Here is a 16942-nt window from a genome sequence, read left to right on the forward strand (position 1 = left end):
ATTACTGAAGAGGGGGGAAAAGGGAAGTAAATGGAAATTTTTCTTTTCGTTCTTTCTTCGTGGATTGTGGTTTTCTTTATACGCTTCAATTAAAAAAAATAAACATGGGTTGTCGGTACTTGAATAATTTTTTCAGTCTGTCTTTTTTTAATTCAAACCTTAAGCAGTCCAATGTTCAGTGAAAATAATGAACGAGGACAAAATTTCTTAATTACCTATAATGAGATCTTCTATAAATAAAATGTTTAAAATTCCACAAAAAAAAATAATCTTTCTACGATATCTGTATCGTTCAGCATTTAACAGCAATCATAGGTATTTAGTTATGATTGATTTCACCTGAATTAATTACAACGGTAATGTTCAATTAAGGGCATCGTTTTGCTAACATAATAAAAATTATGCTTTGATTTCGATTCCTCCTCCAATAACTCCCAACAATGTGCCAGGTGTTTGTTCAAAATCGCAGCAATGAATAGCTTTATGTTGGATAATACATCTTTTTTTTTAAATTGATTTTTTATTCATTTTCAAAATCATTTACACAAGACATACAATACATAAAATCAACACTAAAGACAAGCAATACATCATAAATATTCAGACATGCAATATACATTGTACTTGAACATTAAATTAAGACATAATCATGGACCAACAGAAACCCACACAGAGAGAAAAAAAAAATAAAAAAAATAACACTTGCAAAAGAGAAAAGTTTTACATTTATGCACAGAAAAACCATCAAAAGAAAGCACAGACATAAAATGCACTTAAACGAAAAACAGCACAAAAAAAATACTAACAAAAAATACACTGTGTTATCCTAGATCCACAAGATTCTATTTTAGTATACTGAGGAGTTCATACAAAAGACGAATGAAAAAAAATCCATTAGTAAAAGGGAAACAGAATTTATCGTATTACAGTGTTGTTTTACGAGGAGATTGTTATAATTCTAACGATTGTAATATTTGTGTGTTTATTTGTTCTTTAGTTTTGTCTTCACTTTTCAAAATAAGCATTTTATGTGCCTTTAGTTCGAATTTCATATGGTTTTTCAGACTATTCAGATTAAGTTCTAATGCTTAACATTTATTTTTGTTTTATAATCAATAATATCAAGTTATCTAAGTGGAAATTCCTGTATTTATTTATGTGTTTACCAAATAAGAATTCCTGTTTATCAAATCTTAAACTGACGTACTTTTGTATAATATTTCTTCTAACGTTTCCTATCAGATTAGATACATTATCGCAGTCCTATAAAATGTGTGTTATTGTTTCAGGGTGGTTTTTGCCGAGGTTAATATTATTTGATTTTCCTATTTTGAATAAAAATGAATTTGAAATTAGTATTCTGTTATTTATTCTGTATTGTAGCCATTGTAGTTTTTAGTTTGTAGTGGTATTGAAGGGAGATACATATATTGTTTTCATATGTTTTCATTTATATTGAATTCTTTTTTCGTTCAGCAGTAGGTCCGAGTTCATTTCTACTAAATATCTTATATATTTTACGGTACTTAAATCTTGGCTTTGATATGGAATTGGTTGTCTATACTAGGCGTCTGACTTTTGATAAAAATATTTATTTTCATTTCTCTGCCTCCTAATTGAATAATTTGTGCACGTGGCAATTCAGACGTTCTATTCCTCTATTGGATCATGTAACGTCTCAACATCGTATTGTTAGATTTGGACTCGTTAATCAGCTCCGAGTACCACAAATCACAAATATGATGTCAACATTATATACTAATGATACATTTAATAAAAAGGAAATATATCAAAGCTTTAAGTATTGGTATTGTTATTGCACTAGACATCGGAATGTTTTGTTGATCATCATATTAATATTAAAAAAATAACCAAATATAGTTTATTCCACCACCGCCACTTGAGTGTTCACAGACACTCTTTGAAACTACACTATACAAACTATCTACCAAAAACTACTTACAAACTACAACCATTCTATCGTATTACTTTGATCCTTTGCTCCATATACATGTATACTAAATATTTCCTACTGTCTGACAGCCTGATTCTCCACCGCCCTGTCCTCTCCAAACTCCCTAGACTAAATATTGCTCCCTTTAGAAGAATCCTGCTACATCAAAACGAGACTGCTGAAAACGATAACTTCAAACTGACATTTATGCTTGAGACTTGCTAAAATTAACCAAAACGTACTCTCATCAGGTCTTCCTGGAAAGTTATGTCACAGACAAGAGCACATCTCAACCATAACAATGATCAAAAACATCAACTCTACTAACGAGCCAATGTTGATGAAATTCATAATAACTTTTACAAAAAAACATTAAATAAGCGAACTGAAACAATAAATTGATCAGCATTTCTCTCACATATACGACAAGTATGTGTGACTGTGTGGAAATTATATACCATAACATTGTAACCTATAACCCTTGATAAAAGTGTCTGTTGAAAGTTTTTTTTTGTGTCTGTAAAATATAAAGTGACATTTAATCAGAGGATTTTATAGACTGAAAACCCCGACATTTATATGTTGTACGTGCAAACACAACATCGCTATAGTATAAAGTTACATTGTACAAGGACCCAACAGCCTCTCGACAGTACACTAGGTTGTAATGCACGCTTAATCCCCCTTTCATATATATTACCTACAACTTGTAGACACTTGAATTGTTGTCAATTTTTTTCTTCCTTTTTCACAATTATTTTTTTATATTTCTGAACATTTGTTTATATTACAGTTTTTCTGTTGTCTTTTTGTTGTATTCATACTAAACTGCGGGATGCAATCTAACCAGACATGAGAGATAATGTGACTAAGATTTTGGGATTTCCAATTTTAGAAAATGTTATGTACCTAGTCCCAATTTATGGGTTAGAAGGAACGAATATTTTAGAATGGCGTGCCCAAACCACCATAAAGATAAATGTATGGTGTGTTTATCATGCAAAATTTGCATTTGCAGCACGTGTATAGATGAAGAAAGCCATGATGGACATATTTTCCGTACATTGGAAAATGTTTCTAGGACTGTTATTAAGGATCTCGAAAACAGCTTAGATAACTCGATAGTTACCAAACTGGAGACAGACCTTAAGGGCGTGTCAGTAAGACTCCACGAGGAAGAAAACATTTTTCTTCAATCTAAGCTAGATGTTGACAAAAGGCGAGAGCAAATCGGACAATTAATGGATAAAGCTGCGAACAACTTTTTAACACAACTGGACAAACAACGAAACCATACATTCACGGATTTAAACGAATTCAAACAACAAGTTGAAGAAACACTGCAAAAGGTTAAACAATTTCAAGATGGAATATGCAAACTGAAGTCGAATGGTAACTTGTTGGAAGTCATAGAACAGGGGTGGGAAATGAAAGCCCCACAAATTGGCCAGCTGAATTTTCCGAAGGTAAATAGGCTTGAATTTATTCCAGACATCCATGGAAATACAGAAACTATAGAAACAATTTTCGGAGAAATAGTACAGCGTGATGGGTCTGGTCATGGTCCCTTAGATACAGATGGAATATCAGCAGCGACACGTTTCTACAGTCCATCAGATGAATACAGCGTATGTACCTTGGACCTATATGGGGATGGACCGGAGAGGAACGAACCTCTTCATATTTTCCAAGAGAGCCGGGTGGACATTTCTACTGAGGTGAAATCCCCTCTACCGAGTTGTAAAAGTATCAAATGTGATGTCACTCTAACCTCAATTTCTCAATTTGAAGTTTCCTCTGTGGCGTTTACAATGCGTCCAACCGTTTACGGAAATGTGTGGCTGAAATGTTACAAGGACGATACCATGAAACTTGTCGGAAAGAATGGGGTTCTGAAACAGTGTGTCCCGTGTAACACTACAGTATCCGACGTAATCGTGACACCTGCATCCAACCAAGTCTTAGTTTCATGTCCTTCAAAGAAGTGTATCAAAGAAGTAGTGGCTAAACAGGACAAATATTTCCTTGCAGCCTCTACGGTCATTCGTACAGATCCACTTGCACCAAACAATATATGTGGAACCCCGAATGGCGACATTCTGGTGACGGTGACAAACAAAACATCTTTATCTGAACAGTCAAACACAACATCGGCACTAGTAAAGTACAATAGCAAAGGTAAGGAGCTGGCTCGTGTTCAGAAGGATGCAAATGGCCAAAACATATTTGATATACCGTGTAATATCTGTATCAGCAACATTGGTCAAGTGGCCGTTATTAATGGCACTGGGAGGTTCAAAGGTCATTTGGTACTTTTTGATAAGGATCTCAAGCTGGAATGTCGCTGTATTGGCTTTGGAGTTACTGTTAGTGCCGAGGAAGAGATGCCGAAACTACCGGAAAAGTTCTGTGTGAACGACGTGTTGTTTAATGATAACAATCTAATTTTTATCGCCGAGCACTATTCGCAAACAGTGCATTTGTTAGACCCGCATTGCAGGCCCCTTAAGGTGTTGATTACCGGATATCAGGAAGCAGCACCACGATCTCTGGCGCTGAATACTGATGGCAACCTGTGGATTGGATTCGATGACAGAGTAATCAACGTGTACAAATACAAATGTGAATTCACAGCCTCAGAAAAATGACAAAAAGTATGTCTTGTATAATTGAAAAGGCATAATGACCAATCATTTGAATAAGGAGGAAGAACGCCCAAACAAAGTGCAAACGTATCTTGCTCTGAAAAGACAAAGACAATATGTTATCGTCCGTGTAGGACCATATTCAGGTCATTGGGAAATAAGCCTAAAGGAACTGGATGTACTTTAAATAGTGAGGCGTGTGTGAAGGGAGCAAAAACTAGACAATAAATGATGATAACAATGTCGCCATGGTGGTGAGTACTGGCAGGATGCGAATAGATGTATGTTTTAAACAATTGTAAAAAGTGTATATGCACACAGTAGTATAATTATACTGCCAACGGGTACCTGTAGGGTTGTATGATCAACTTTATCAGCACTGGGTTGACCCGTTCTACACAAATGTATTGTGAAGTCTTCATTGCATGCAAATAGCTTAGACACACATACCCTCCTCCCCAGATACAATATGCTGACCAGATTGACCAGAATGTACATTCGTTAGAGGAAACCTTGGAGTAGGACAGTCAAACAAAAGCCCCGCCCCTTGATTACCCTAACATAGGTCAAACACATGATACAGATCGAAATATGTTGACAGTATAGGTAGGATACTGTACTGCAAGCGAGGGAGTCTAATGAGTTCAACACAGAGACAGACATCCTGGCTCAAGGACGAGTTAGTGCCTGATCACAACGTTGAAGTTCGAAGAGAGTAAAGAAATTAAGAAATCCAGTTACAAGTAGGGAAAACTAGTCAAATAGATTTGTGTGAGTTGTGATTTACCAATGTGTACTCATGTAGGTAGTTCATTTGTGTACAGAGGGTATTACAGAGCTTCTAATACTTTACTCCTTCTTCATTACTGATATGATTTATTACCATATCGAGACGAAATATGTAAATGTTTTGTTTATTATCATATCGAGACGAAATATGTAAATGTTTTGTTTATTATCATATCGAGACGAAATATGTAAATGTTTTGCTTATTACCATATCGAGACGAAATATGTAAATGTTTTGTTTATTATCATATCGAGACGAAATATGTAAATGTTTTGTTTATTACCATATCGAGACGAAATATGTAAATGTTTTGTTTATTACCATATCGAGACGAAATATGTAAATGTTTTGTTTATTACCATATCGAGACGAAATATGTACATTTTTTGTTTATTACCATATCGAGACGAAATATGTAAATGTTTTGTTTATTACCATATCGAGACGAAATATGTAAATGATTTGTTTATTACCATATCGAGACGAAATATATAAATGTTTTGTATTTGATACAGATTCACTCCTTTCCTATGTGCTTCATTTTTCACTTTATGCCTGGTATTTATCGTGATTATCTTGTTAGTAGTTGTGTGTGTACGTTTGTAAAGCACTGATTAATACATGTTACATGCAAGTATGATAATTTTGTGATGAAATATATCAAGAGAAGCATTTTTTCTATAATAACACATTAGTATAGCCATATTACACATATAACACTACGCCGAACTTCCATATTTGTGATTCACATTGATGTTGTGTAAATTATATGATATTTTAGCTGTTTCACGTATTCATAATGTAGAGGTAGAACTCATCAATAAGTAGTATTTTATTCAAGTATCAGAGAAATAAAGCTTAAAAAGAATGCAGCACTCTGTCATTAAAGACGATAAGAAAAGAATAGTTTACAATATGTGTTGTTAATATATGATGCGAATCATCAGTTTACGATCAAAAGGATCTCGTTGGCCAGAAATGACCTGATGTAATGGGTATGTTGCATGTGAATGCATACCATATCTTTGTATTGTTATGAAATATTTAATTATTATGTCACCACACACTTATCATTTTCACTTCCCGATTCTCTCTAAAAAGAACAAGGAATACCGACATTATAACGAAAGCATTATACTGCCTATCAATAGATAAAACGATTTGCACTGGGACCATTGATATAGTACAAAGAGAATAAGGTCACTTGTTCCGAAATAGTAAGCGTCTTCTTCATCGACGACCCCGCCGTATAAATCTAGGTCAAATCCATGTTGAATTGTAAATGGAGAATATAGATACGTATACAGGTAGTATCAATAATGGAAATTCCTTTTCAACATCTAAGTAATATGGCGAGTGACATTAATGAAACAGAAACCCCTTATCCTCCCCGAATACATACTAGTAGCCTGAAATGTCTCGGTCTCAATATAAGTCCTTCCATTGATCTTTGTTTGACACCAAGTGTCATCATTTTAGTTAGTTTAAACAATATTTTATTCATTAATCAAAATAATCAATACATATACAAATATTTTTTTTATGGGATGGGAAAACAAGCTTAGAGCTTATATTAATTCCTTTCCCGTGTCATCATTTTGAGGTATGATTCTCATTCCCTTGGAGCATTGTTATATTATTAATGTGTCATTTGCAATCCAACTACTTTTTATTCAGTATGTCTTTCCTTTTTTGATGATCTGCCATGTGTTTCAAAGATAAAATTCGAAAATTTTCACTCTGATGGACACCCTGCTATACAACATTATTTTATCCTTTCTATCCCATCGACATGGCGAGTAATCTTACAATTACACACGTGTGTCCAACAGATGTTACCGATATCATTTATTCGCGTTCTTATGTATACCAGTAGTAGTCTGTGGAAACTCAAATGATTGCATGTGACCCTACGGTTTTTCATTTGAAACAAAACAAATGCAATATTTTATATCTGTTTATTCAAATATATTGTTTATATATATAAATGCTGTATAAATATGATTTCTACCTGTACCAGGTTTCCCTAGTTTTATCATGTGATTTGATACCAGTACCTTTCTATTATGTGATGTAGAACCCTGTGTTGATTTTACGTTTTGATTCCTGCGCTGGCTGCCTATATTTCCACAACCATGAATAACAGTCTATATAAAATATAACGTTCATCAGCCATACTCCCATGGTGTGTCCGATATACTCTCTACTTCATACAAAGGCATGTTAAAAGTGGTCATTCCATTGTCTAAGAATGGAGTCCTCGAGATCGAGTTTATGAGTAAATCTGCATTTACCAAACATTTCCAGTCATGTGGCACTGACGTCTTTGTACACGTAATATACAACCATGACATACATATCTACACACGGTCGATATCTAGGAATATAAACCAAGACCATGTGTGTACATGTTGTATTCAACTACACAACAATCCACATAATATAACCGAAGCTAATCCTCGGAAAGTTTTCTGTGTGTACCCTGTACTTCATCTGTATCGTCTTGCTTGCTTGAACATACACCAGGCTGTATTTGACAGTAGACAATCACCATGACTACCAGACCTGCTACTGCCACAAACACACTAGCAAGAACCATCACGTAAAAAAAAAGCTACATCCGTTTTAATTTTTTCTGTCAAAGTGCTCAGAAACCAGCATTTTCATCTTTTCCTTCGGTAGTATTATACGTAAATACTAATCTCTCTTTAATCTGTTGTTCGTGTTTTTCATCCTTTAGCATACTTTAGCATTCCCATGGTATTTTTTACAGCCTGTCACCGATAATGCTATAGCTGTATACACAGGTTAAAGTGTGTTGTCCTCTTTTTATAGCCTTTTACGGCACGTGGTTATTCTGTGTGAAAATCACAACCACTGAAGACTTGCCCCACACTACTGACGTTGGGTGGTTTTCAGCAGGGTAAACCTTTTGTCTTTTGACGCCTCTAAGTTTTTTTTCCGTTGCTGACTACATCTGTAGAAATTCACAGAATCACTCTGATTTTTGAGTGCAGCATGGTCACTCGATGTGGTAGCATGGGTGAGAGTTGTCGCTACTGGTAAATCCTACACATGTTACCTACCTGACGGGTGATGAGGTAACAGCTTGGGCGACAATCGATCAATTCCTAACTTGTAAACCACAATGAATGGTCACTGTCTTTTGTATTTATTACTCGACACCTTATGTTTCTATTGCTAAATTCGTATTTCATGCTTGTGTTCTTTGTACAGTTTTTAGTGCCAAGCTAGTCGATGAGCATTTCATAGTTTTATATGAAAAATATTGCACCTTTATTTTTTAAGTTTTTCTAAAACACTCTCACAAAATTCGGGTGTCAAATACACTTTATATAAGCAAGACTATGGGTGGTTCAGATATCATAATTATATATTCAGATTTCTCAGCGTACCCCTGTCTCCACCTTCAATAAGACCCCTCGCATGCTTCCATCTTGGCCAACAAGTATGATTAATGTAAGTTGATATATCCTGTTTCGCAATTGTTACAAAATAAAGTTCATATCCATCTTAGATAATACATTGGATTTCGTATTGGCCAAACCAATTACAATACCAATACTTATACAATACCTTACCTGGACCTGAATAGCGTGCTACTCTAGCTGGCGTAGTGATTGTTCATTTCAAATTTACCAAACACGACAAGACTTTTCAGTTGATATCACTTGATCATATGACCTTAAAAGTGTGTCAACACCATTTTTGTCAGAAAGTTTCTAATTTTCGTGATGAATCCTAGCTACTCCAAACAATGAATACATCATATATTGTTATACTCTTTTGTATTTCAAACAGGGGCCGCGGTGGCCGAGTGGTTAAGGTGTCCTGACATTTTAACACTAGCCCTCCACCTCTGGGTTGCGAGTTCGAAACCTATGTGGGGCAGTTGCCAGGTACTGACTGTAGGCCGGTGGTTTTTCTCCGGGTACTTCGGCTTTCCTCCACCTCCAAAACCTGGCACGTCCTTAAATGACTCTGGCTGTTAATAGGACGTTAAACAAAAAACAAACCAAACAAACGAAGTATTTCAAACTTAAAAACTCCTGTTGTTCTTTAAGATACACGATCATATTGCTCCTAACTATCTCAACACCCTACTTCCTCCTTTTGTTGCTAATATTCTCAACACACTCCTTAATGCTGAGAACTATAACTTGCCAAACAACAGACTTGAATCCTCTAACTCATCCTCCTTTCCCTTTACAATAAGACAGTGGAATCTACTGTCCCTAGATATCAGACGCAGTGTATCATTTTCTACTTTCAGAAATGCCATTCACAACACAGACTTACCCCAGGTACCAAACTCGTATTTCTACGGAGAAAATAAAAATAATATAATTATTCTATATTCATGATTAAGAAACCATGCCAGTACATTGAGAAATTATCTATTGAGAGCCAGCCTTACTGCTGATCAACGCTGTCATTGTGACTTTCTTATCGAAGCCACCTATCATTTCCTTTTTAACTGCAATACTTTTGCTAAACAAAGAATAACTCTCCTCCGCAAATCTCTCTCTCTGATATGATTTGTAAATGTGGTTGTATGAGAGTGTGAGATCATGTATTTGATGCCATCTAGCTTTTTGTGTATATACCAAACTTTTGTATTTTTTCTTAATTCTATTTTTATTTGCAACTACTATGGCATTGCTTTTATTGATAAAAACTTACTCAAAATATATGCAAAAATGTTCCATTGTCCATCCTTAATGGGTTAACATGTGCTGAAAACTTTTGATTGTATACCCGATCGTGTTGTTAAAGATATGTATTTGTATGAGATCCTGTGTTAGGACAATAATTTACGTGACGTACATTTAGTTCCTTGGGAAATAATAAAACCCAACAAAACACATACGACATTGATAAAAATGTAAAAATCTTTAATTATAACTAGTTAAATAAATCCACATGTAGTTGACGATAATGCTTAGAACTTGTTATAGTTGAATATATTAAATACTTATAACAACAATTTGTGTCCGCAAATATGCACTGCTTCTCTGGCTATCATACAGAATTATCTTTGATATGTATATAAGAATTACTTGCTATGTTATGTCCACAAAATCAGTCATTCTATGATCTTCATCACAATTAGAACAAATATTACACAGCACATGTTTCGTAAGAACAACTCAGTCCGTGGCAAACCGCCTGCAAGACAACAGAACGGGGACTGTGTCGTGTATGAGTCAAGGCTTACTCCTTTTCCTGTTATAATTGTATGCGTCATATCGCTTTGGCATGTATGTCTTTGTACAAATTGTAGAACGGGTAAATACAGCGGGTTCAAATCAGGAAAATGTGAAGGATATTGAGAATGAGAAACGCCAACAACATAAATAACATGTTGTGATAACACAATGGAAGACGGCGACCAAGAAGTGGAGGCCGTACTAGAAAAGCTCAATAGCGAGCCTTCGATTTAGCAATGACATATTCCAGGGGTGCAAGGAGCGAAAGTCCCTGCAAGGATGGGACAGAGTACGAGGGAACATCTTCAATACGTCCGTGATGAATGACGTCTCACACAATGTTTGTATCATGATCGCTTGTCTCACACGTCTCACACAATATTTGTATCATGATCGCTTGTCTCACACGTCTCACACAATATTTATATCATGATTGCTTGTCTCACACGTCTCACACAATATTTGCATAATGATCGCTTGTCTCACACGTCTCACACAATATTTGTATCATGATCGCTTGTCTCACACGTCTCACACAATATTTGTATCATGATCGCTTGTCTCACACGTCTCACACAATATTTGTATCATGATTGCTTGTCTCACACGTCTCACACAATATTTGCATAATGATCGCTTGTCTCACACGTCTCACACAATATTTGTATCATGATCGCTTGTCTCACACGTCTCACACAATATTTGTATCATGATCGCTTGTCTCACACGTCTCACACAATATTTGTATCATGATTGCTTGTCTCACACGTCTCACACAATATTTGCATAATGATCGCTTGTCTCACACGTCTCACACAATATTTGTATCATGATCGCTTGTCTCACACGTCTCACACAATATTTGTATCATGATCGCTTGTCTCACACGTCTCACACAATATTTGTATCATGATCGCTTGTCTCACACGTCTCACACAATATTTGTATCATGATCGCTTGTCTCACACGTCTCACACAATATTTGTATCACGATCGCTTGTCTCGCACGTCTCACACAATATTTGTATCATGATCACCACCATATACAGAAAACGGGGTGGGGGTGAGAGGAGGGGCATTTCTGTTATTATGTAATGATTTTGTTCAAAGTATGATGGAGATGACAGATGGTTTAGAAATTTAGCCTTGTGTCTAAATACCTTATATGTAGATTACTATCCATCCGATCTAATGACAATGATGACTTATCGACTAAATTAACACAACATATATAATCTTGGTCGACACTTGAACAGTGATACCTATCACAATGTACGTATAAAATAGTAATATATAATAGTATAATAGGAATGCACCATTTTTTGTTTTCTCTGTCATGTACTGATGTCATAAAAGTACTGGAACTTGACTAGATTCCTTCATGACAGATGTACATGTAACTGATTGCACACTATGCCTTAGACGTATATATTATCGCTGCTATGTAACATTCTCGTTATTTCCTTTCAAAGTGCTACCTCTTGGCCCACAGTACGTTGTCTGGCCAGAAGGAAGCTCGTCCAAGTGGCAGCACTTCACGTAAGTTGTAATCTAGATATGGAAGTAGACCGTTCGTCACTAAAAACTTGATGATTTTGTCACCGCTTGGTTTGCCTTTGTGTAACATCCATTCCATCAAAAGAAACTTAACATTCACCTTACTGAAAAACTCTTTACTTTTCTCTAACGCTTTCTGTTCATGACCTTCAATGTCCATCTTGATAAAAACTTCCCCTGAGTCGATTACCTCTAAGAGGTCGTCCATGGTAATACTATGTACTAGTTCCTCATTAAGGCCTTCCTCGACGTGATGTCGGACATGACTACCTCCAATATTGTAAGGCACAACATTTACCTTGACCTTTTCCCGCCCGTTTGATATTGCGTTCAAAATAAGCGTCACATTTTCGGTCAGGTTTCCAAGAGTTAAAGAATGCTGCAGATTTCCCAACGCCCGAGAAAGAATGTCGACGGCTACAACTCTCCGGCCAAGCTTAGCCACAGAGATAGTGAATGCCCCCAGATTACACCCGAGATCGAGGAACTGCATCCCAGGGTTGGCCTGGAGGATGTCAACGGTCATGTTTACCAAATCTGGCTCCCATGTACCGAAATCCCGGATGTAGGAGGATATCATGCGGTCCTCGACTGGATCAAAGATACAGATAGGGGTTTCCCCGTTAATCGTTTTTAAAGGCACACAGTGTTTCGGGTCTTTAGTAGAACCCCGGAAAACTTTACATCGACTCTTTCTTCGTCTGTGTGATGTCGATGTGTAAAGGTTCTGGATTGTGACCCCATCCTTGGGCTCCAGGAATTGGCTCTGCACTTTGTGTTCTATTCTGGTAACGTCAATAAAATCCCTCTCCTTCTTGCTTTGACGTTCCTTTTGTTTAAATTTAAATTTCCTCCTCGGAGATAAACGAGTGATAAAAACGGTCGCGATTAAGGTGAGGACGACTATGACATAGATCACAGTTCTACATCGAAGTCGACCGAGGTGTAGGTCGACCATCGCATGCCCGCTATACTCCGCGTCGGTTGTCTATCTCATGTTGTTTCCCTTTCAGTCGACTTCTCCATATCTGTAAAAGATATTATTTTAATGAAGCTCGTATAACACAAAACTGACAAGTATATTTATTCAACACGGTACAACTACATGTACGACAGGAAATTAAATTTTTACCTTCGGATCAACAACACATACCTGTAGTGCAAATGATACATTGTCTTTATAATTGATAACAAATGACGAAGGAAGACAATTTTATGACTCGTTCCCTGACCTGGCCGCGAACTCGCGGTCTACAGCAACTGATTAATCGCCTAACAAGAAATACCCGAAGCTGATGCGGTACAGTGGTAGAAGCTGCGGGTATTTCTGGCTGGATGATTAGGTGCCGTAGATCATCAGTTTGACTCTCGGTCAGGGCATGAGCCAAAACATTGTCTTCCTTCGTCATTTGTGTTCCTGTATTATACTTATTTATGCATAATTACCTGTCAAGTATTTATATTATGCTTCATGTTAGGTACTTTTATAGCTCATACAACATAGATACAATTTCCATTTGTATATAGATATCTCTAGTAAGGCGTCATTTGTTTGGTTATAAGTATTTAACGTCCTCACAACAGCCAGGGCCATATGAGGACGGACACTGTCGTTAATCTTCACAATAATATACAATTATGTACTAGACTAGATTCTTAAAGTATGTTACTAGTTGTTTCAGCAATACCATAAATAAATGGGATTGAGATCCGAGTAAACCATACAATGCGTACACTTCTTATAGACCAAATATATAAGAAGAACTACAATAATACTAAATCATAACTCAATCACACTACCACGTGAGATAATGTATCTGCCAGACGTTTTGTTAGCATGGCATTACCCAGACGCATGATATAGAGAATGCATAATACACTTGCGTTTTCGGTCCTGGCCATGTTTAAAAGCATTGAAAATATATGTAACTTTAAATATGCATGCATATAACCCAGATGATATGACATTAAAACAACCTTCCCACTAAACACACAGAAATATGTGCCCTGTAGGTGCCCCCTGCAGGTAGGCGGCCGTGGTTTAACAATATCTGAATTACTTCCCTTCGAAATGACAGGTCAGATCTCGAAATGACATTTCAGTGAGGTCTTGTGTAATATATAAGTAAACTAATTGCGTTGCTTTGTCACGATTTGCATAGCTGATGAGTCCAACGACAATCCAGACAATCTACAGGTAGCGGCATCAATTGCATGTACATTGTAGGTAGGAGTTCATATGGGGTCACGTAAGGTCACGACCTAATCGGGTGGATAACCCGATAAAAACGTACCCAAGCTTTATCCATCTGTAAATACTTACATAGCACATGTCGACTACTCTTCCTAAACCATTGAATAAAGCATAACATGTACTGTTTGTCATCTTTAAGTATGCGTGGTTATATAAGTATTCAAAGGTACGTACCTTCTGGTCGACTTCCGTACACGTGGCGTGCTAAAATAAACACCTGTATGTTCCTACTGCTCTGCCCAGCCCAGGTCATATGTTGACCACTGGCGAGTGTCCCGGGGACGAAATTGGGCGGTGACAGGTAGAACTATGAACGGCTGACATAACAATACTACTACACGGCAGCTTTAAGCCACGCATATTAAAGATCTACCTGTATGGGGCTCGATAAGGGGTAATTTACATATTATGAACAATTATCGTATCGCCAAAGGATATAACATTACGATGACTAAACGAACGCCGAAGTTCAATACGATGAAATAAAACTCGTATGGTTTGAAATCTGTGTTACATGAATAACTGCTGTCCTCAACAAATGGTTACCAATGATATATAGAATTATATTTCGTATACAATGTCCATCGCTATCACATGAAAGCCCGTATGTGTATTGTTATCTGTACGTCCCTGATTGAACATGACAATAAATTAGTTTTATATATTTTAACTACTTATAATATAGTTATGTGTATCAAATTAAAACAAACGACAAATTATTCGACTCGTTTCATGTATCCCATATGTTATGGATACTACATGTATCTGTAATCCAGACTTCAACATTAAGTTCCCTGTTTCAAATGGAACGACTGTTTGTTTTACCCCGGTTTTTTCTGGCATTTTTTTCTTCGATTTATAGTTTGGTTTGGTTTGTTTTTGTTTAACGTCCTATTAACAGCCAGGGTCATTTAAGGACGTGCCAGGTTTTGAAGGTGGATGAAAGCCGGAGTACCCGGAGAAAAACCACCGGCCTACGGTCAGTACCTGGCAACTGCCCCACTCGGCCACCGCGGCCCCTTCGATTTATAGATATTTCTTGTAAATGATCGAAACCAATAGACATATTTCTTGTAAATGATCAAAACAAATAGACATTTTTGTTCATATAATATAACTGCCTTAATGAGACAACTTTGAGTTTATTTCTTCCCGTTTCTTGGGAAGCTGAGAAGCTGTTGCTGTTACCCTTATTGCTCTGGATGGCATACGACGGTCCTCCCGTATGTTGTTCAGTGAGGTTGTCACCAACTACTACAAGGAGACTACGCCTCAGTATGACCCTGAATGTTCATTGGGCGATAAACCAACAAACAAAAGTTTAAATCATGAAACAAGAACATGTATACAAGATAAATATCCCGTTTAATTTGTATATTTTACTCACATTATGGAGATCATTAATGAGTCTTAACAATATAGTGTGTTAACATAAGATAAGAAAGGCGTCGTATTTACGATAACTGCAATTAGAACCACACTTCATATGTAAGTTGATTTGTTAAAGAGTAGAACTACGGATAAAGAATGGATAAAGAAAATTTAAGGCTTAAATCTTAAAAACATGTTCACGCCATTTTGATTTTTTATCTAAAACTTTTAAAACATATTGTATTATTAAGTGTTGTTGAGGTAACCTAAAACATTTAATCTGATGTTTTCTAAAATTAAGTTTATTTAATACATTTTATTTGAGGGTTAACTGTAAGCGGTTTATTCAGAGTACACCCCAGTTTTTTGTGTTATTGCTCAATAACGTAAAAAAAATATTACAGTTAACCCTTATAATTTAATTAACAACGATAAGAAACATTTTCATTAAGTTTAACATGTTTATTTTGCTCCAGATATTTAAAAACACATCGATAAATACAAAATCCCGTGAACAACGATTACTCCGCTGACGTCACAGTTTATTTTTTTTATGTTATGAGATGATAACATAATTTTTTGAGCCAATGAAAATGCTTGTTACAAGCAAAATTAAATTATTTTGAATCTATTTCAAGTGACTTCAATAAATTAGTAAATGTCGACAGTTTTGGAGAAACATTTGTTAAATTCTAATTAAGATAAACAGTTATGCACTGGAATTGATTAGCTCTAGTTATGAAATATAACGAGATATCAATGAACGGAAATCCTGTAGGATCAGCACACACGAACTCTCTAACCACGTTTGTTTTTGAGAAGAAACAAGTCCAATCAGATGATCGTTAGATATGACGTCATACAATCATTACGTGTCGTCTAGCGTTGTTACGTTACAGTGAGGACACCATTCTGGGTAGCCGCGCTCCATCCTCCCAAGAAGTCATTGAGTAGGCTAGTAGATATATAGAACAGTTTGCCGGAAAATGCGATACCCACATTTTCTTGAGTTCATTCAAGTCGCGTCTGAATAAAACATTAGCGAAATAAACCTTCCACCATGATCTCGAGAAGCCTTTACAACTCACATTGGTGTTTAATTGAAATAACTCAACAGTAACATTTTGTTATTTATAAACT

General features: G+C 36.2%; 1 protein-coding gene across 1 annotated transcript; it reads right to left on the reverse strand.

Annotated features, from left to right (window-relative positions):
• Positions 1-10288: 10288 nt before the first annotated feature.
• Positions 10289-14792, reverse strand: LOC117325737. The gene is made up of 2 exons (XM_033882170.1): positions 14606-14792; positions 10289-13205 (listed from the first exon to the last, which is right to left on the reverse strand). Exon 2 carries the CDS (start codon positions 13133-13135, stop codon positions 12095-12097), a length of 1041 nt encoding a protein of 346 aa, XP_033738061.1. The 5' UTR covers positions 13136-13205; positions 14606-14792; the 3' UTR covers positions 10289-12094.
• Positions 14793-16942: the final 2150 nt, after the last annotated feature.

This window comes from Pecten maximus, chromosome 4 (assembly GCF_902652985.1).
Source record: "Pecten maximus chromosome 4, xPecMax1.1, whole genome shotgun sequence".
NCBI lineage: Eukaryota > Metazoa > Mollusca > Bivalvia > Pectinida > Pectinidae > Pecten > Pecten maximus.